Here is a 20734-nt window from a genome sequence, read left to right on the forward strand (position 1 = left end):
AAAGCAGACACAGCACAGTGTTTTTGGTTTCAGACAAAATTGAGGGCTTCAAGAAAAGACTAATTCTTTGGAACAGAAGAGTCATGGAGGGATGATTTGATATGTTTTCACTCTTAAGTAAAACTTTGGAAGCCTCTCCTCACGTCAAAATATCCAGCGCTATAACCCAGCATTTGACATAGTTGTCACGAAGGTTTGCAGACTCCAGACTCCGGAAGACCCACAACATAGAAACCTTTGGATTTTGGATTCTTTCTCTGTGGATCATGCTTCAGAAGACATGCCTCTGTCCACTGTGTTCGAAAATGAACTGATGGAACTATCAGCAGACAGCAGCCTGAAGCTTCAGCTCACATAAGCTAACCTTGTTTAATTCTGGATACTGGCTGCCAGTCAATATCCCTCTCTGTCAAAACGGGCAATCAAATTTCTGTTCCCTTTCACCACCACCTATTTCTGTGAATCAGGGTTTTCCATTGTGACTGTCACAAAATCAAAGACAGGGGACAAACTGAAAGCAAATTTAAATGCTACTCTGCATGTCAGCCTCTCACCCATCCCACCATGACTTCATTTCATCAATTCAATTCAATTCAATTTTATTTATATGGCGCCAAATCATTGTGCCAAGGCACTGTTTACATAGAGCAGGTCTAGACTGTACTCTTTATTATTTCCCAGACACAAGTGTCTCACTGAAGGTAAGCAGAATATTTATTTTGATTATTACAACAGACAGTGGAATAACACATATTTACAGCCTAGTTTAATTTTTCTGGATTTATTTTTTGTCATTTTGTTTTTTTTCTCATTTATCTGGGGAGGTGGTCCTCGGAAGTGGGCCTTAAGTTACAAAAGCTTGAGAACCCCTGGCCTAGTGCACTGTCAACATTCCTTGTGCTGCTATGTACTTTTTTTAGTAACTGTGTGTGATCAGCTTCTATTGATTTAACAGCACTGTGAACATAGAAAGGAGTTTCACTCACTGAAAATGCTCATACAAGTACTCAAACATAATATAGAATTTGAGACATGGTGTCTTTGTCTCACACACATTCACACAGTACACGGATCAGTTCCAGAGCATGCCTCAGAGCAGCAGTGTGAAGCATTTACACAGAGGATTTACAGCATCTCTTTCTGCCTGGGACAAAGAATTAATATCAGCCTTCTGCTTCACAGTGGAACCTCCAACACTTTCTTCTCCTTTGAGCAGACTGCTTAGACATACATACACACTATATGTACATTTGGCATCATATCAAAAATTACACATCAAACACATTACACCTGAAACCACATGCTATTGAGAGTATCCAAGCACATATCTTGGTTCATGACTTGCATTAAACCATCAAGAACCTGTGTTGAGTGTAGAGGACCCCACCTGTTTGTATTGTAAGCAAAACAATTCAGGTAAAAATATCACTGTGTGCATGTATATGTGCAAGTGTGAGTGTTAGTACTTACTACTTGTAGGTCTCTGAGCGAACATATTCAAAAACATGGGAGACACCCAGTTGGAACTGGTCTGCAATTGGAGTGACCCAGGGATTATTCTCCGCTTTAAACACCTGCTTAGGACCAGTCAGATCCAGATTACCTACGCGCGCACACACACAAAGAAACACACACACTTGAATTGATTAAACTCATCACCTGTTAATATCTGTAATAGTGCTGCATATTGCACGTTCATTTCATACACACTATTTAAAGATTATGTCTTTAAAGTGGTTATAATTGATATTTTTCATAAGAACAATCTATCAAATGACAATGCGTAATGTCAGGGGCATGGCTCTTAGTGATGAACCTACACAGAATGATCAGCGATACTGCAGCTCCCCTCGGCTTTACAGAGCTTTATAGCAAGTTTCAGGTCATTCTTTAGCTGTCCAGTGGCAACTTTACTGTTTTGGTTCATTCTCAGCGCTCTCATAGCGTCATTTTTGGCTGCCGCAAACAGCTGCCTTCAGAGAAAAAGCTATAAAAACCCACTATACACTACCTGCTCAGCACCAAACAGCAAACACAAACAGTTAGCTGCAGACTAGATGGTGAACATAGTGGAGCATTTAAGCAGCTAAAGAGCCAGATATTTCCTTCAGGAGTTGGTAGAGAGCAAAAACAGTAAAAGAGAGTGAATGTTGGATTCCCATTTACCAGGTGGACAGAAACATGACTCCAAATGAATGATAATGTTGCTCCATCACTGCTGGATGTGGAAATAAGCAACTGTTTGCTGACATGTTCAGCATATCGACTTCAGGAATTTCACCGATGTAAATAGGATGATTTCTTAAACCTAGGTCACCTATGTAGTAGAAATGTACAATTACTGTATTTACTGTATTTCATTTGGTGCCCTGTGATGAGAGAAAACAGAGAAAAAGGCAGTAGATTACTCCACTATTCTAAAGGGGGAAAGTTCTGGAAACAACCAGAATGTACTGTGCACAGTCTCATCCAGTGCTAATGATAGTATGTTTATGGAAGGCAGATGGCAAATATGTTTCCCAACAGAGCAGAGAGAAGTTAGCATTGAGCAGCATTATACCTCTTTACTAAGGCTTCTTTTAATTTACGTCATTCAACATTTTTCGTTTTTCCTCATTGAGTTCAATTATATTGTGCCAGTGGGCAAGGTAAAAACAAATGGCAAGAACTGAGCACAAGCCAGAATGCTGCCGGAGCACATCAGTGGAGTCTGCAGTCTCCATTTCAGCTTGGTTTGGTATACCGATAGGGTTAGACTTCTTGTTATAACTGACATGTAAACAAGAAACCTGGCTTGTATTTATAAGTCAGCTTGTGAAAACTAAAGACACCCAGTTCAGGGGAAGTCCTGGTGGTCTAGGGTGCTGAAAATGAAACTGCAACATCCCTGGTTTGAATCCAGCCGGGACCTTTGTTGAGTGTTATTCCCCTTGTCTCTATTCTCTCTGACTTCTTCTCATGTCTCTACTGTCAGCTTGGTAGTTAAGGCATAAAACGGTCCAAATATAATAATTCACCCATTGTGTTTGTGTGTTTGTGTGTGTGTGTGTGTGTGTGTGTGTGTGTGTGTGTGTGTGTGTGTGTGTGTGTGCGTGCGCGTGCGTGCGTGTACCAAGCTCAGGGGGCAGAACAGTCAGTCTGTTGCCCTGGATGTGAAGCTCTTTGAGTTGAGCCAACTCCCCGATCTCCTTAGGCAACGAAATCAGATCATTATCCCTCAGACTCAACTGGACAGGAAAAAAACAGAGGAAGATACACTATTTTAACACACACTTACACTTGACATTTACATAGAAACAACTGTGTCATGAACTTGTTTGAAGTACAAAGACTTGAAGCAAATTCAGTCTGGACTAACATGTTCGAGGTGTTTTTAGACAGCTGTTCCTTAAGTGTATGACCATGATCAAACCTAAATCCATCAATCTGCCCCACTCTGTTGCATCTACATCATGATGTAAAAAAACATAAAACAAACATATTTTCTTTTTATCCAGTTGTATTTTGTACTTAGCTCACTGACAATCCACTCTCCAGATTAAATGCTCAGTGCACTAAAACTGTTTTTTTATCGACTGTTTTGGGTCAAGTCCCCACATGGCTTTCCTTGATGCGATGTCACTATACATTCAAATTTTATAATTACAAAAACAATAAAAGACTGTTGTTATAAAGATTAAGGTTTCTATTAAAGATTTAAGATTTCTGACTTTGATGACTCCTAGTGGTTGTCCAGTGGTTTCGGTCCTGCCCACAAACCAGGTGTAAACAGTACTTGCTAGCAGTTAATTGCAAGTGAGGAGTGCCAGTGGAGCATCATGTCTCAGCTTCTTTAAGAACAATCTGGCTTCCAAAAATGAAAAGAAAGACAAGAGAGAGAAAAGAAGGGGCGACAGTATGTCACCCTGTCACCAAAGAAAGGTGCGTGTAGTCCATGAGTGGTGGAAATTAACCTGGCAGCTTAGTCCATAGTGAAATAGGCTACTTTTGCTCCCTTAAGATTAGTTACTTAATACCTTCACAGAAAATTGTGAGTGTTTACATTTTGCTCCTCTTTTGGCCAACATTTAATCAATGCAGGTAAACTTTTAGCAAGATATTCACACTAGATTAGTTTTCCCTGCCCCTGCTTGGTGCCAGACCCAACAGATGCAGCTTCAGGCTCAGGAGCCCTGTCTCCTCATCCCCGTGCCCTACCAATGAACCTGCCCCACTCCCAACTGAAGAAGGAGGTGAGCAGCATTATGTTGACAGGTCAGTTCACATAATCGCAGGGGGTCCGTTATTTATCCATATTTTCGAGATATATCTCAAAGCAATGGCTGGACTGCCATAAAATGTGTTGTGCACAATCAAGACACCAAGTGGAAGAAAACCTTTTGATTTGGTGACCACTCGACCTGTCCTCTAGTGCCACTATCAGGCTTTTCATTTCCATTTCGTTTTCCATTTCCACTTTTACAGCTGCTTATTTTCTAATTGAAAACGTATTTTTCCAGTGCTGTGATCACCAAGAATTCAGCTTCATTCTCCTCCATTGTATTGTGGTGGAGACAGAAATATTGGAGGGAGAGATCTCAAAACCTCAACAAATCAAACCAAAACTGGCCCAGTGCCTAAGTGGGGCTGATACTGTAAAGTTTACTGTATGTATGTACATGTCTTTTTAGAAATGGTTACTCAGTACAATGTGACAAAATATCCAGGACCTGAATTCATTTTGAAGACATTTTGGTGTGGAGGCAGAAGACCTCTGAGGTTATGTGCATAATAAGTGGGTCACTGAGTTGAAGTGTTATAATGTGAAGATGAGTTTGAACCTATGGGGCTGTAGCTCATTGTGTCACTTGCGTTGACATTAACTTACTATTTGCAGTTTGGTCAGCTTCCCAACATCAGCAGGCAGGACTTCGAAGTCATTGTCACTCAGATAGAGAGCACGAAGAGTGGCTGCAAAAAAAAAGCATCTCTATTAGTCTCTGTGTGTGTTTGACAAAGTCCTAACCAGGCCGGAATCTGATCTATAACACCGCTCAAACCTGATTAATAATACTACCTCACAAACTGGACAGAATCAATCCACACAGAGCAGTCTAACAAAGATTTACTTCTGATTGTCTGGCAAGACAACAGTGACAGTCAGACAGCTTTGTTAATGTGCAGTGAAAAAATCGTGCCAGCACACTCTGTATGGAAAGAAAGTATTTCACACAAAGGAGACGAAGATGTTGTCTCATAACTGTTATAACATGGAGCCAAAAAGCTGCTTCTGTTGTAAAGTCCTATTCATCTTTTAATGTGAAATCTATATTACACTGTACATGACTAATGTACCCTGAGGCCTTGCAACTCTTCCCTCTGCTTCCACCACCCTAACCCCTTCACCTCTATTACCACTAACTTTTGTGCTAATTTGTCCCCCTCTGACTAGTAGGCAGAGGAGTTTCTCCAAAACATAATTATGATCCAGTTTAAAAACATCTTTTTTAGGACAAATGCACTAAAAGTTACAATGCCACTGACTAAAGCATAGCAACATATAATCATAGGAACATAAATATGCACAAAGTATTCCAGTTTATTAAATTACATTAAACTTCAGTCTTTTTGGTCTTTCAGGAGAAGCTGAGAAGTCTCTGTCCTGAGTCTGTATTGTTGCTGGTGTACCTCTGTATCCAAAAATAGTGATCTGTATAAGCTTGGATATACTTATAAAGTATGAGGTAGTCCACTGCAAGTTGTGTGTACTTTTGTAGAGTGGCTTCCTAAAGCCACGGTGTTACAAAAGACCTACATGACCTACGTGTCCGTTCCAAAGCCTCTTCACAATGTAAGTAAAATGTATGTAAATATGTGTCTGTAAGAAAGACGGCAGCCTTTGCCTCTGTTGCAACTACAGAGAACTCAACCACAAGTCAGTTCTTGACTGTCATCCCATACTAAGGATCCAGGACATGTTGGATGCACTGGGTGGAAGCTCATGGTTTTCAGTGTTAGGCGACAGTAAAGCCTAGCACCAGGGCTTTCTTGATGAAGAGAGCCGTCCGTTGACAGCCATAATTACACACTGAGGTCTCTCTGAATGGGACTGCATACCCTTTGGTCTGAGCTCTGCACCCGCAGAATTTCAGAGGAGCATGGAACACTGTTTGCCTCCTGTACCTGGATGACAGCCTAGTACACAGCAGTAGTTTCGAACAATACTTGGAGCATGTCCATTTAGTCCTCCAGTGCTATAAGGAGAACGATGTTTAATTAACTCCAAAGAAGTGTGAACTGTTCAGTTTCTTGGCAAGTTTCTTGGCAAGTTGGTGATAGAGGATTACACCATGGACCCCATGGAGATGGCGGCTCCAATCAGGAAGTTTGAACCAGTTGGTTGATGCACTTCACAAAGCCTCCTGTCCTTGGATATCCTGACTTTACCAAGCCATTCATGTTACATTATGACGCATCCCAGGTTGGTTTGGGTGCTGTGCTGTATCAGCGTCAGCAAGGGAGGATGAGAGTGATAGCATATGGCTCCTGCACCTTGAGCCCATCAGAGAAGAGGTACCATCTGCACTCCAAGAAGCTGGAGTTTTTAGCATTAAAAGTTGGCCATCGGTGAACGTTTCCATGATTACTTGAAGCATGCTTCATAGTTTGTTGTGTACATGGACAACAACCTATTAACCTATGTGCTCACAACTGCAAAACTCAACGCCACGGGGCACAGATGGGTAGCAGAGTTGGCCAACTATAATTTCACCATATGCTATCGTCCTGGGAAAAACAACGCAGATGCTGATGGGCTGTCTAAGATGCCGGTGGACATTGAGGACTACATGAGCACGAAAGGAGAGGCATTGGAGTGATCCACATCAGCGCCTTGGACCTTGTGAAAGACTTGTGGGACTGGCCAACCTCTCACTCCAGCGCAAATCTGCAAGGCTCAGGAGGGGGATGAAATCCTATCCAGAGTCATCTGGCATAAGTCGCAGAACAGGAGGCCAAAAAGGACTAAGTTGAAAGCAGAGCACGATGCTGTAGCCACACAACTGACACAAAGGCAACAGATCCTGGTAGATGAAGATGGTGTCCTGTGCTGCAGAACCTCCTGCTGAGAACAGCTGGTGATTCCCAAAGCCTACCATCCGCTGGTTTTTAAAGAACTGCACCGGGACATGGGCCACATGGGGCTTGACCTCATTCGGGAAAGGCTCTACTGGCCACAAATGCACAAAGATGTAGAACATTTTGTTACTAAACTATGGTGATACCTAACAGTGGCATCTCAGATCAAGCAGTAGGAAGCAACAGCAGTGTGGAAGAACAGATGTGTGTGTGTTCAGATCAGTCATGGACTGAGGAGTCATCACATTAATGTCCCAAACCCTAAACAACAGTCAACATGTTTCATTTAAATTTACTTAAATGGAAAGGATTTACTTTAATGATTAGAGAGGTTGCTTTCCATAATTGGAAATGTTTCCAGGCACAGTAATGTCACTGCTGCAAATCGTGGAATACTGCATTTAAGCAGCAAAATTGAAAACTGTAATTCTAAACTTGAAAAGACAGATAAAACTCTCCAGAGGAAACAAAGTTTAGACTTGAAATAAAAAATGTATCAACAGCTGTGATGGAGCTCAGGATTCATCCTAAGAAGAGTTACTTTTTTAACAATCTATTTACACTCTTTGTGTTATGGCTGACCTGTTGGATGTGTAGAAAAAAAAACACAGAACATCAATTACCTTAAGATCCTGACTGATCTCCCATACATGCATATGATAGGGCTGTTGCACTACTACAAGTGTGTGGTATTTGGTGACCCTATTCACCCCCCATAGGTTGTGTGTGTGTGTGTGTGTGTGTGTGTGTGTGTGTGTGTGTGTGTGAGAGAGTGAGAGTGAGAGTGAGAGTGAGAGTGAGAGTGAGAGAGACAGAGAGAGAGAGAGAGAGAGAGAGAGAACTCACTGAGGTAAAAGAAGTTTCCAGGCAGGGAGTTCTGGCTGAGGTTGTTGTAGGTGAGGTCCAATACTTCCAGAGCTGGCAACGAACCAAATCCTCTGGGCAAGCTGCTCAGACGGTTCATACTGTGCACAAAAAATACAAAAATACATTACACACTCTTGTATGCTCTTCATTCAATCCTGCCTTCAATTCAAATTCAGGTAATATTTTAGAACAGTGACATTTTCTCAAATCAAATTCCTTTCAGTACATTAACTGAAGATTATAGGCAAGATACAATAATTTTGATGACCAATTAATTGAAATGATATCCAGCAGGCCATGGAGCATGTGCTTCCAACTGATCACTCATTTAAACAAACTAGTTTTTAATGCAGTCTCCATATCAACATGATAGTATTTCAGGACGTTTGTAAGGGACAAATGATTCCAGTGGTATAAGCTAGTAATGATGGGCCCCAGTGAAAGATGCACACACAAATAGTCAAAAAATCATGCAAACCAAAGACACACACACACACACATACACACACACACACACATACTCACACATACACGCATACCTAGACAAAAACTTACATATTGTACATGCAGACATAAAGTCTACACTCTGTTGAAAGTGAGTTGTTTTTAACTTTTGTTTTTTGGTTCCCCAAAGCACTGCATAGAAGTAGTGTATAAAACCTCAGTAGCATAGACACGATCAAGGTTCAACTGTGAACTCATGAAGTCACATTTGTTGCATTCTTTAAAGTCATCTATAAATCATAAATAACAAATATAGCCGTGCCAATGAGATTGCAAGCATTTGGATGCTTGTTCAACCTAATATGACCTCAATAAGCACTTGAAAACATACCACTTGCATGAATTGCTGCATGGTTGGCAAACAGGACTTGGACACCTGGGGATTCGAATCCTGCACCTTTGTATCCCTGAGAGAAGGTGACTTACTGACTGCGCGACTGAGCACATGGTTTTCCACACACCTCCTCACAAGTTGAGGCAATGACATCACATGCAAAACTGGGGTATATTTGTTTATTTAAACTTAAAATGCTTACAAGAGTCAAAATGTTAGTGATAAAATTCTGAAAAAAATTACACATCATTCTGCTGGTTTCAGGTGTATTGTCAAATACTTTGCTGAAGTTTGATCAAACATTTGGCAAAATAGAAAAAGGTTGTGCATACAGTATTAATTACAGTAAGATACTGAATGTCACTGTGGACTCATCCTTTGACATATCTGAACACCATTTGTAACATGTAATATCTAGTATCCAAAGAATGATGAATGATTTTGCATATTTTAAAGACATAGAGTAACAGACTTCTGAATTGACCACAGGTTGCAGTGAGGCAAACTTTTGTGACAATTCAGTGGATGTGCTGAAAATATTTCAGTTTCAATTGAAGTCAATGAGGGTGAATAACTTAATGATCTGTAACACTTAACCATGATGAAATATTTTTTTGGTGAATCAGTATGTTAGTGATTTTGTAAAACGGTGAGTTATTCTGGTGGCCTAAAGAGAGGTTAAGAGAGGAGGAGTGACAACTGTCACAGGTCCCCTCAGGTACTGAATCTGATACTGTGTGGTTCATAGTCAGCAGCTTAACCCCTGGGCTATGGGCTCTGCTGGTGAACACACTGTCTCTTGTTTTCATAACCTCAATGTTTAATACAACAAAGGTCTATGGGAATTAATGCGGCTTAAGTTAAAATATTTACCAAAATTACATATTTAACTTGATAACAATCATATGATTATTATCAAGTTTCTAAAATAATATTAATTGTCAGCTTAAGATAAAATATAATAATAATGTTAGACAGCTAGGTCAGTAATGAATGCAGCGTCTCGATGAATGAATGTGTGATGCGTGCAAACAACACACAAAACCCTAACCCATCTAGCTGGTGGAGGCCTGGGAGGAAGAGAACAGAAAGAAGTTAATAAGGAAGCCATCCAAATAGGCTGATGCTTACACTAACCAGGTGCAGATAGTTTCCTGACTCCCTCTCCAAACCAGCCCACCAGCTCCTGAGCTAGGAAACCAAACCAACCTCACAAACAGAAGGCAGAGAGAGGGAGTGACAAAACTTAAAGTATTCACAACAGTTTAACTGTTGGGGATACAATTCTGAAAAAACCCACATCAACCTGCTTTTCTCGGGTGTATTGCCAAAGATTTTGGTGAAATTTGTTGAAATTTGTTTAAAAGTAGATGAAGTAGAAAAGGTGCATACAGTAAAAATTACAGTGAGATATTGAATATCACTGTGGACTCACCATTTGACCAATCTGAACACCATTTGAAATGCTTAATATTTACCATGTAGATAATTTCTGTGTCAATTCTGATGGCATATGAATGAAGACTTGTGGAGATATAGATGTTAATTGATTTTGCATGTTTTGAAAAATATAGCGTAATGGACTTCTGAATTGACCAAAGGTTGCAGTGAGGCAATCTTTGTGATGAAAAAAAAATCAGCTCTCTAGGACCTAAAGTGGAATTTAGATGATTTTTGGAAGTTCTGACTGCAATATTGATGAAAACATGGGTTGAGATATAAACTTTTTGCATTTGTGGCACCCACTGGTGGCAGAATATCCAAGGACTACACAGCAAAGCTCAGACCTAGCATCTGAACATGTGTACCAACTTTTGTTACAATAGCTTAAGCCAATTTTGATTTATGACAGTTTATGTAAAACTAAGAACTTCAAGACAGGTTTAAAAATGTATAATTTCAAAACGGATTGACATATTGAAATTTCCTTAACTACTTATAATCAGTGACACTTACAGATGACTAAGTTTTGGGACAACTGGCCCAACGGTTTCTGACAAGATATCAAAAATAGAATTTTGAGAAAATTGAGAAAAATTCACAAAATTTGACAGAAGAACATTTGAGCAAAGATGCAGATGACTTGAGAGATTAAAATGATGGAAGAATTTTGACTCTAGGTCAAGCTGTTTTCAAGATACTTTTGAGATACTACTACTACAGGCCCTCACACTTCGCACGTGTCAGCAGTGGTATCACTATTGGGGGTCTTTTGACATGTCTGTGAATTTTCAGTATTATCAGACACTACATAAATGGGTAAAATATTATTTCCTTTGTGTAGTATGTGGTGCTGGAGATGACTTATTATAAATCGTGTACACATTTGATAAACTGTGTGTCATTTAGGCTTCATTTCCTGTTGCCCATACACAGTATGATATAAGAGAAATATTAATGCAGCAATACATTTACCAGAGGGCAACTGACATAGATATGCATTTTCATGAATACTGGACATTGCATAGAGATAACTGTCACTTCCTGTATCTACTATTTGGTGCCAGAGAACACCCACTAATTATACGTCATGTTGCTGTATATCATGTGTAGACCACACCATGTAATTTTCATGCAAATCGGATGACGTTTGTCACGTAAGGCCAACTCCCTGTTGTGAGTAGGTGGCACTATGACCATCACTCAATATTGACATTTGATGTGTTCAGGCCTGAACTCTTATCAAACATGAGAATCGGACAATGTGAAGTGGACTTACAACAACTTGCCGTTTAATGCCCCAACATGTTTTGGGCAAAATTGTCCAGCATGCCATGCCAGGTGTGTTCCATGAAAACTAAAAAGCTTCCCAATTTAGCATAAAAAAAGTTTTTACATGTAACCTACCAAATTTGAAGTCACCAAGGTTAAACCTCTAAAATACAACACCTGTCAATGGCTTCACTTTATGAGTAAAATGCAAAGTAGATTCAAAATGGCGGACTTCCTGTTGAACTTAGGGTATGGCTCCAACAGGCTTCTGTTACCAATTTCGTACATATATGTCAAATTTAAAGGTGGGGGCTTTAACTTTGAAATTTTCTAGGGGGAACTCTAAAGAGCCGAAATGCCACGCCGAAGCCCAATTTTGATAGTACTTGATGCATTTATTAGTTCAAACATATATGCAGTTGTTTTAGTTTTCACACATCTTAAAAGACCTCAAACATGTTTTCGTAAAATGAAAAGTGTATTCAGAGACTGCTCATGTGAATTTGGGAATGAGTTCTACAGCAGATGCACTGTGGGTGCCAATGTTAAGGCCCCCTACCTAAGACATGAGAACCAAACTCATTAGTGGCAAGCCACTGGAAGAATACCACTACAGAACTTTGGATCTGTTGATCAGGACACCCTCATCGATGTTCTCGATTCAGCTGAATGCCATCAGATTCCAACTGAAGAAAACATCTCTGTACTTGTGACACAGCTGGGTCACAAAGCCCTCATACAAACTCCCATGTTTGTAGTTGGATGTTTGGAGACCTATTTTGAAGGGTCCTGCTGCAGCTTTGACACTGCAGAAATTAGCAGAGATTGTACAACAGCAAGTTCAAACACCAAAGTGTGTGAAAGACATCTTAAAGTTTCCACTGTCCATGAATGCAGCACAGAGCTGTGTGGCCAGACACCTGAAAAGATATGTTGGGGAACTGGATGAGAATGGCTTACAGCTTTCCCTCGCTTCTGTACTGATCTTCTGTTTGGAAGTGACATCACTGTCAACTTCATTGAAACCTGTGAATTTCAGTGTCGTCCTAAAATAAACATATGTGGATGCTATCTCATGTTACCAATTAATTATCAGAACTATTCAGATATCTGCAGTGATTTCAATGCAATTCTAAACAGCTCAGTTTGGGCGATGGATATAGTATATACCTCAAATTGCTCAGTAGGCGTGCATGTTTTCTGAGATGTTGAAATTCACACTTGTTTGTTTTTCATTATACAAAAAAGAACAATAGAGCACACAGTGTATGTTTTCACTGAGATGTTGTTCATGTTGGTCTGGTGTCAATTACATAATGTGGAGAAGCAAACAGTTAAGTTGCATTACAATAACGAATGCTGAAGTATTTTGGTTGCCCAGTACAATATTTAAGTAATGTGATGATGCCTATCATGTTGGGTTCCTGTTGCAAACTGCCTTTGTTCAGTGGACTGTCAAGAGTAAAATAAATAACAACTTTGTAATTATTGCTTTGTACCATTAAGCAAGAAGTTTGATTGATGAAGTTGAATAATTTGAAAGTATGGAGACAAAATAGTTCAAATTGAGTGCTTCTGTTCTAAAGATTTTGATATTACAGCTGTCAAGAAGTACAGTACATGCAATCATTTGAAGTGTAGTGGCCTGCACTTTTATAGTTTTCATAACATTATAGTTCTCATTAACATTAAAATCAACTGTCAATAAGTGAGGCTTGGGTAAGCATTCCAGTCAAATCATTTTCAAAGCATAAACCTGTCTTTTATGCCAAAGAACCGTAGCCTACCGTAAATTACTTTATTATTTATAAAACACATACATGTGGACAAACAAAGTTTTGTTTTATTTTCATTTTATTTATATTTTGTTAAAAAATACCCTACATCTGTTAGTCTTGAATAAAAGGTTAGGAATTCAGTTTTTATATTATTTAGTAAGTAATGGTTTCAACTTTTTTTATTTAATTTGCTTAAGTGTATAATATAAATATAATATATAATATATATTAAGCCATTTTCAAATTGACCCCCTAGACTCTGTTCTTAATACAGTTATACACAAATGATTGTTGATGCATTGTTCAATGTAATACAATAATGTTAAGAATAGTAATAGCTTTTTATAATTCACAGCAGATAATGTCTATACAAGCCTGGCTCTTTAAAGCACTTTACATTTCCTGCATTTCTAAATACGCCCAACGTTACTTATATAATACTTTTTCAAATAAAACAGATCACTGTTTGTTGTAGTTCTTTGCTACTGATGATACATGAGAAAGGTGAGAAAGGTATAACTCGTAGGCTAAAACTACAAAAAAAATATCTAGTCATCACTTAATTGTATGTTGATGACATTCCTTGGTGTTTAATATAGATCAATAGCTTCCAGAGAGCTTTTACTGAGGAACTGTAAGCCCAGTTCCTCCACAAGTGCCATACAAAGATCAAAGATATCTTCATCACAAGGAACACAACTGCAAAACACACACTGAGTTTTGGAGGTCGAATTCGGTGTGCATTCCAGACATCCTTGTGTTATTCAGCTCTTCCTAAAAACAAACATAAAATGTCTACTATAATGAGCAAAATGAAACAACATACTGGATAATCACATTCATCACTGAATAAGTCATAGTCACAAGTCATTTTAATTGCCTGATACAATGTTTTGCGAATAGTCCATGTGAAATAGACTACATTCAATCATCATACCTGATCTATTGCCACAGCTGAAGTATGGCCTTGTCCAGTAAATCTCCATCAAACCCTCCTTCATCCTGTAGCTCCCCAAGAATCTGGATTGAATATTCCATACCCCCTTTCCGGAGGATGCCCCACCAACTCTCAATGTGTTGGTTTTGTACTCACTCCAGTGAGGTAGCTTCACTCTCCCGACAAATCATCTCCATGGTTTGTGCGTAAATGTCTCTGCAGCTCTTGACAAGGCAGTTTTCTCTGCCACGGTCAACGCACACAAGTTTGGGACAGTTACTTAGTGTTTCTGAAGATTCTACCAGATAGCCCCCAATAACTCGCAGGTCACTGCTGGTTTTGTAGGAATTCAGCCAAATTATTTTCTGAGCAAAGCCGTCGATACACCCATTAATACACAGACCAAAAGGTTTTAACTTGTCATATGAATCGATGTGCCAGAGGTAATTGGGTCCCTTTGTGAAGTACTGTCTCCTCTGAAGTCTCTGTTGCTGTCTGTACGCTGACCCCTCAGGATCCAGCTCAGCTAATAAGACTCTAACTTCTTCTTTTCCTTTAGGGCCATTTTCTTGGCACTTCATAAACATCCATCTATACCCATGCATCTTCCCAGGACCCTGTAATTGTTCCTGGGCAAAGTCAAAGACACAGCCTAAATCTGTATAGTCCTTTCATTGGCTGAGCCTATTGTCCTTCTGTATGCACAGCAAATGATTCCTGCTGATGACAATCACATGTTTACCTGCAAGAGCGGTACAGATTTCACTGTATGACATTCCGAGGTGAAAATAAAACTTGATTAGCTCTTTTCTCTCCCTTATATGGTGGCTGTGTGCATCTGAAATCATCAGAGACGCATATGAATTTATAGTAAACTATCTTGTGCACACAAGAAAAATAACTTGTTCACACATGATAATAACTTGTTCACACAAGATAACTTGTTCCCGCAAGATGAATATCTTGTGTGCACAAGATAAAAAATATCACATTGCGGAACCTTAGGGGTTCGATAGGGTCACCTTATATTCAGGCCAATATGGTAGTTTTCAAGTGGCTCAGAAAGATCATGAAGCTATGAGGCAGTCACAGATAATCTTAAAACTATGAGAATATTATATATAACATATAACATTTTCTTCACAAGGTCTGGAGGACTTGACTAAATTGGATTGTTGACATAAACACAAACACCATGATAACATGACATTATTTTTCCACAAGTTTGATAGGCTAAATAAGAGCATTTCCCATACATAGACTCTACTTGGGCAGCCAGTCCAGGTAGATTAAGACCTGCCCATACAAATTCCTTTTTTTTTCCAATCAAGACTGCAAGAGTGCAATTGTCATTTTACAATTTACACAGACCAGTGGATCTACAGCCCCAGAAATGCCACCAAGTATTAATATTACAACACTGCTAACTGTAGCCTCAGTTTGTGCCTCTCACAGAGCTGCTGGTAGAGTTAGCAAGTCTGATAAGAGACAACAGAAAGGTGGTGATGTGCTAATAATTTATTAGATTTATTCCTTTTCTATGGCAGTAAACACAGCAAAGGACCTGCTGATAACTAACTGCTGTATTCAGAGCTTAACAAGATATTCAGGGCTGACAAGTGACAACGGTAGGCTAAACGTTAACACGATAAACAGCGGGGCTCCGGCTACATGCTGACACTCCCCCACAAACACACAGACACACACTGGAGAGCCTCTCAGCTAGCTCAGCTGTAACACAGGTATGACACATAAACTTTTAACAAAGGGCTATGAATGTCCTTCTAGTGACTGTCAAAGCTCTAGCGGACTCTGTGTTTCCAGCACAGACACGGAGAGTCTGACAACAGCTGCTTATGGCTGGTTATTTTGCCTGCATTTCTTCTTCATTGTCACCTACAATCGCCGTCCATCTGACCGTCGCTAATTTGTTCGGCACCTCCATAAGGAGGCGGAGGGTAGTGGTGCTCTGGTAGTGGTAAGCCAAAGTAGCTGAATTTATTCTGAGCAATCCTGTTGAATATATCGATACTTGGCACCAGTGTATCGATAACTTATCGCAAGTGGAGATATCCTGATATGTTGCAATATCGATTTTTTTGTCCCACGCCTTATACACACAGGCGTTCAAAATGTTTTTTTCCAAAGCAAGGAAAATTCATTATTCCAACAGGGAATACCAACTGCGCAAATGACAAAAGGCTGAGGAGAACAACTCTGAACCAAACAGGGCTCTACAGTGTGAGTATTTCACTTGCATTTGGCGCTAAAAATAGATGTGTGCGAACCAGAAAAATAATTTACAAGTAACATGTGCAAGTAAAGATTGCAACTTACCGTAATCTTTTGTTACAAACGTAACATATCAGCTGAATACAAGACAACTGTGATTGTTAAATGTGAGTGGAATGTGAAGTGGTAATGTTACCTCAAGCCTACAGTTAAGCCACTTACCAGTGGTTGCAGATACACTGACCACCGGTCCACTAACAGAATAGCCCAAAATATCTGGTTTACTCACATGCAAACACGTAGCATTTCCTCTAGTTGCTTCACAATAAAAGCCTCCCGCTGGTTCGCAGATGGAAAGCTTTTAATATGAAACAGTTGCAATTGTGTCTAGTAGGCATGGGCCAATGTGTGATTTGGTGGTATATGCTATTAAACAGATTTGTCAATGTTTTAAAAGCTGTTTTAAATGTGTCAAATTTTCAAAAAAATATTTTTCAGTGTCTCAATGTTTTAAAAAGCTGTCAATTGTCAATATATAATTGTCAATATTTTAAGGCCCATGCCTAGTGTCTAGTAGATACTAGGGTCTTCCACTTCCATAGTCTTCCACTGGTTTTCACATTATAATTGCACACAAGAAGACGCACGCACTCGCAGTATAAATATGCATGTAACAAATTGTGTTACTTGAACATTTTTCATTGTGCTCCTAAATTTCTTTGTGTGCTTCTAAATGTTTTCATTTAGGAGCACATGTACTCCTTGAAAAAAAAAATTACTGTAGAGCCCTGCCAAAGGCAGAGTTTCAGTGTTTTGATCTCTTGAATATAAGTGTGAGTTATTCATAAACCTGTGTTTGGCTAGTTTATTACTGAACCTGCCTGTCACATGCTGCACCATCACACACCGAGCTGTCCACCACAAGTAAATTCTCAACCTGTGGGAAACACTGCGTTACTATCAAAAATAGCACCTTTAACATCTTAACAAATACATGCTATGTTGGCACAAAACAGATATAACAGGGTGGCACAGCAACTGATCAGAACACACCCCCTCCTAAAACTTAAAGCCTCTTCACCTAATGATAAATGCTATTCAAATGGCATCTGACACATTTTGCACTGTGCAAAATCATTAACAGTGTAAAATCAAACTCTCTGGTTCTGGGATATATAGATGACAAGACAGCTGGTCCATTCAGTCTCCTCTGCCATGGTGCAAGTAGTTTTTAATTTGTTTTATCTTTGGAAAGGATCTCTCCACTGTTGTGACAGTGACAGGTACAACATGAACAATAACAGGGCAGAGCAAATGTCAGTAAATGTAGATACGACTGAAAGGTGATTCACAACATGCTTCTTTGCATGCTGGGAGACCCTGTGCTACGGGGCTCTGATGGTGATGACTTGCTGCTAGCGCACTTCATTTTTTGTCCCCAAATTCAGTTTATTGGTTAGTTTGCTGCTTGTCCTTGTGGACTGACCATCACCCGTGTCAGTCACCAAATAAGTAGCCTTGAGAGCAGCTCAAAGGCATGGGCAGACAGATTAGCAGACAGAGAGGATTTAATGATGTAAGAGACACCAGCTGAGTTTATGCGTGGTGTTTGTGAGTGTGTGTGTGTGTGTGTGTGTGTGTGTGTGTGTGTAAGTAACTGATAGGTCATAGGGACAACTACTCTATTTCAAATCTGTTATGTGTGTTTGACAAATGAGATTAAGCACTTACTAGATTCAAACATACAGAGGCATGTCCATAACACATATACACACACACACACACACACACACACACACACACACACACAAAATGGATAAACACACACACAGAGCCAACAGAAAAATAAACAGACAATGAAAAGTGAATGCACAGCCTGAATAGCAGTATGAGGCTTACACTATCCAGATTATGTTTGTCTGTGGATCAATACACACAAAGGCTCCCCTCCTAATCCTCCTGTCAGTGCCACCCAGGCTGTGTGAGCCTGCATTCATATCTAAACAGACACATAAGGCATTTCTAGCCAACAGGTGAGGAACTAAACCTCCCTCGCCAATGTGTTACACAAATGCAAAAACACACCTCAAAATCATTAGGGGTTCAAGCCTAAAGGGCCGAAACCCTTTTTTGTGCTTTTTTCTCTTATTCAGATATATTTGTGCTAATTCCTGTGAGACGGTAAATTTTGGAGACATGAGATTTTGCAGATTAATTGGAAGTTGTGTGCAAGTGCTGCCCAAGAAATATGATCCCAATTGGCCAGATGGTGGCGCTATAACAACATACTTTACATTTTGGCCTATAATTTTTGAACAGTAAGTCTCATAAACAAAATGCCTAGATAGATTTTCCACCATTTTGAATTTTCTGAAAAACACATTTTTTGGCATCTCCTCCTAAACTGTGGGTCTCTGTAGATTTTCTATGGATCATTACTGGACCAAGCTTATCAAAAGTTGCATAAAGCCTGTTGATGTCTTATTTAGTTTTCAAGATATATAGATATATTGACCAATAAACGTCAAAAGGGCGTGGGTCAGCACATAAATAGACCAAAGTCAACAACTGTTGGGCCAATCATCACAAAACTTGCAGGATATGTCCACATAAGTACCTGAAACATACCCCGAAAGCTTCATTTAAATTGACTGTTAGGGGGCACTACAAATGCAAAAAATAGGCGTGGCATAACACAACTCAGACTATAAATCAGAAATTGTTTGTCCAATCATTACAAAACTCACAGGATATAATTCTAGGGCTGTAGTTTGCTAGTCGACTGGTCGATTAGTTGGTCGATATGCTCTCATCCGACTAAATTCTCATTGGTCGAATAATCTCTGTGTTATTTTCATAAGGAGAAAAGTGCTACATCAATAGCTTTCCAGGAGTAATCCGTTATTTAACGTTTATTGACTGTACTGAACATTTACTGAATCTGTGTTTCTCCATAATGACACAACGAGAACCCCTGCCAGGCCAAAAAAAAATGTTTTGTAATATTTGATATCCAAATGAATATCTATTCATTCGGAAATCGACAGCGTTTGGGAGTCTCTGTGCAGCGCTGTACCGGTACAGAAACTATTGGTAGCGTGGCTCTGTTAAGGAGTATGTTTACGTAGCGAGTGGGAAAGAGTGAGGGGCAGAGAAGTGACGGTGGATGCGAGCGGGGCAGAGGAAAAGGTTAATAGTAAGTTGTCAGTACAGTACAGACTACAGTGTGTCAGTTAATAAATGCTACAAAGTCGCGTCTGTTGTTTTCCCAAATGCTGGAAAAGTAAAGGAGGTTAGCTCCGAAGTTAGCAACAATGGGTTAGCCTAACCTGAAGACACAGAACAGAGAAATACAGAACAGAGAAATGTATGGCTGCCGAGTTTACTGTGTACTCTGTCCCGTTACCCCCCCCCCCCCCCCGTGCGTGTGCACGACTAATCGATTAGTTGAAGATTATGTACGATTTTAGTCGACCAAGATTTTCTTTGTTTGACTACAGCCCTATATAATTCATAACAATATTAAACCGTTTGTGTAAAACTATTTTGAAATCGGGGCATCCCCAGTTCCACACACGTGCATGGGCCTCGCGCATATTTGGCCATAAATCAATGACAGTTTGTCCAGACATCACGAAATCACGGGATATTTTTAATTAAGCTGTTGAAACTTTCAACCTCTAATATCCGTGTTGGCTTGAACCCCGGAATCGCCGTTTGAGGCTCTATTTTTGAGACTGGATTTTTTTTTTATGCTTTGTGTTACCCACACACAAAAAATGAACTCTTAAAATCAGTATATTGTTTGTTATTTATGCTTGAGCATGACTTATGTTCAAAATAGCAAAGGCAAATAAAGTGTGTTCTAGCTGAGGTTCAAGTATCACTGGTTAGTGGTTTGACCAAATCTTAAAGTCAAACTATGTCAGGATAAAACCTACAGTTAGACCATCCTCTCATCAAGCTCTCTGACCCATTGATTTGGTTGCCGTCTTGTCATACAGCCTAATGAAACAAATCAAGCAGAAAGGCTCAAAGGCTGGGACAGCCTGAGGGGGCGATTTGTGTTTCACTGTGGAGAGAGACTGCAGAGATAGAGATAGGGAATCTAGTGACTGAGGTAGAACGTGGTGTGTGTGTGTGTGTGTGTGTGTGTGTGTGTGTGTGTGTGTGTGTGTGTGTGTGTGTGTGTTCATGGAGGAAACAGGAGGATGATCAGACAGTAGACAAGCCTGGCCTCAGGGCAGCAGCAAA

The 20734-nt window shown here is 39.8% G+C and overlaps 1 protein-coding gene across 1 annotated transcript in view; it reads right to left on the reverse strand.

Annotated features, from left to right (window-relative positions):
- The window catches only part of rsu1 (Ras suppressor protein 1), a 71113-nt gene that overhangs the window by 30064 nt on the left and 20315 nt on the right, over positions 1–20734 (reverse strand). The window contains exons 5-8 of the mRNA XM_044339750.1: positions 7963–8081; positions 4868–4950; positions 3113–3227; positions 1471–1603 (exon numbers count right to left, since the gene is read on the reverse strand). Coding sequence (XP_044195685.1) covers positions 1471–1603; positions 3113–3227; positions 4868–4950; positions 7963–8081 — 450 coding nt within the window. The remainder of the gene's footprint in view (positions 1–1470; positions 1604–3112; positions 3228–4867; positions 4951–7962; positions 8082–20734) is intronic.

This window comes from Thunnus albacares, chromosome 21 (assembly GCF_914725855.1).
Source record: "Thunnus albacares chromosome 21, fThuAlb1.1, whole genome shotgun sequence".
NCBI lineage: Eukaryota > Metazoa > Chordata > Actinopteri > Scombriformes > Scombridae > Thunnus > Thunnus albacares.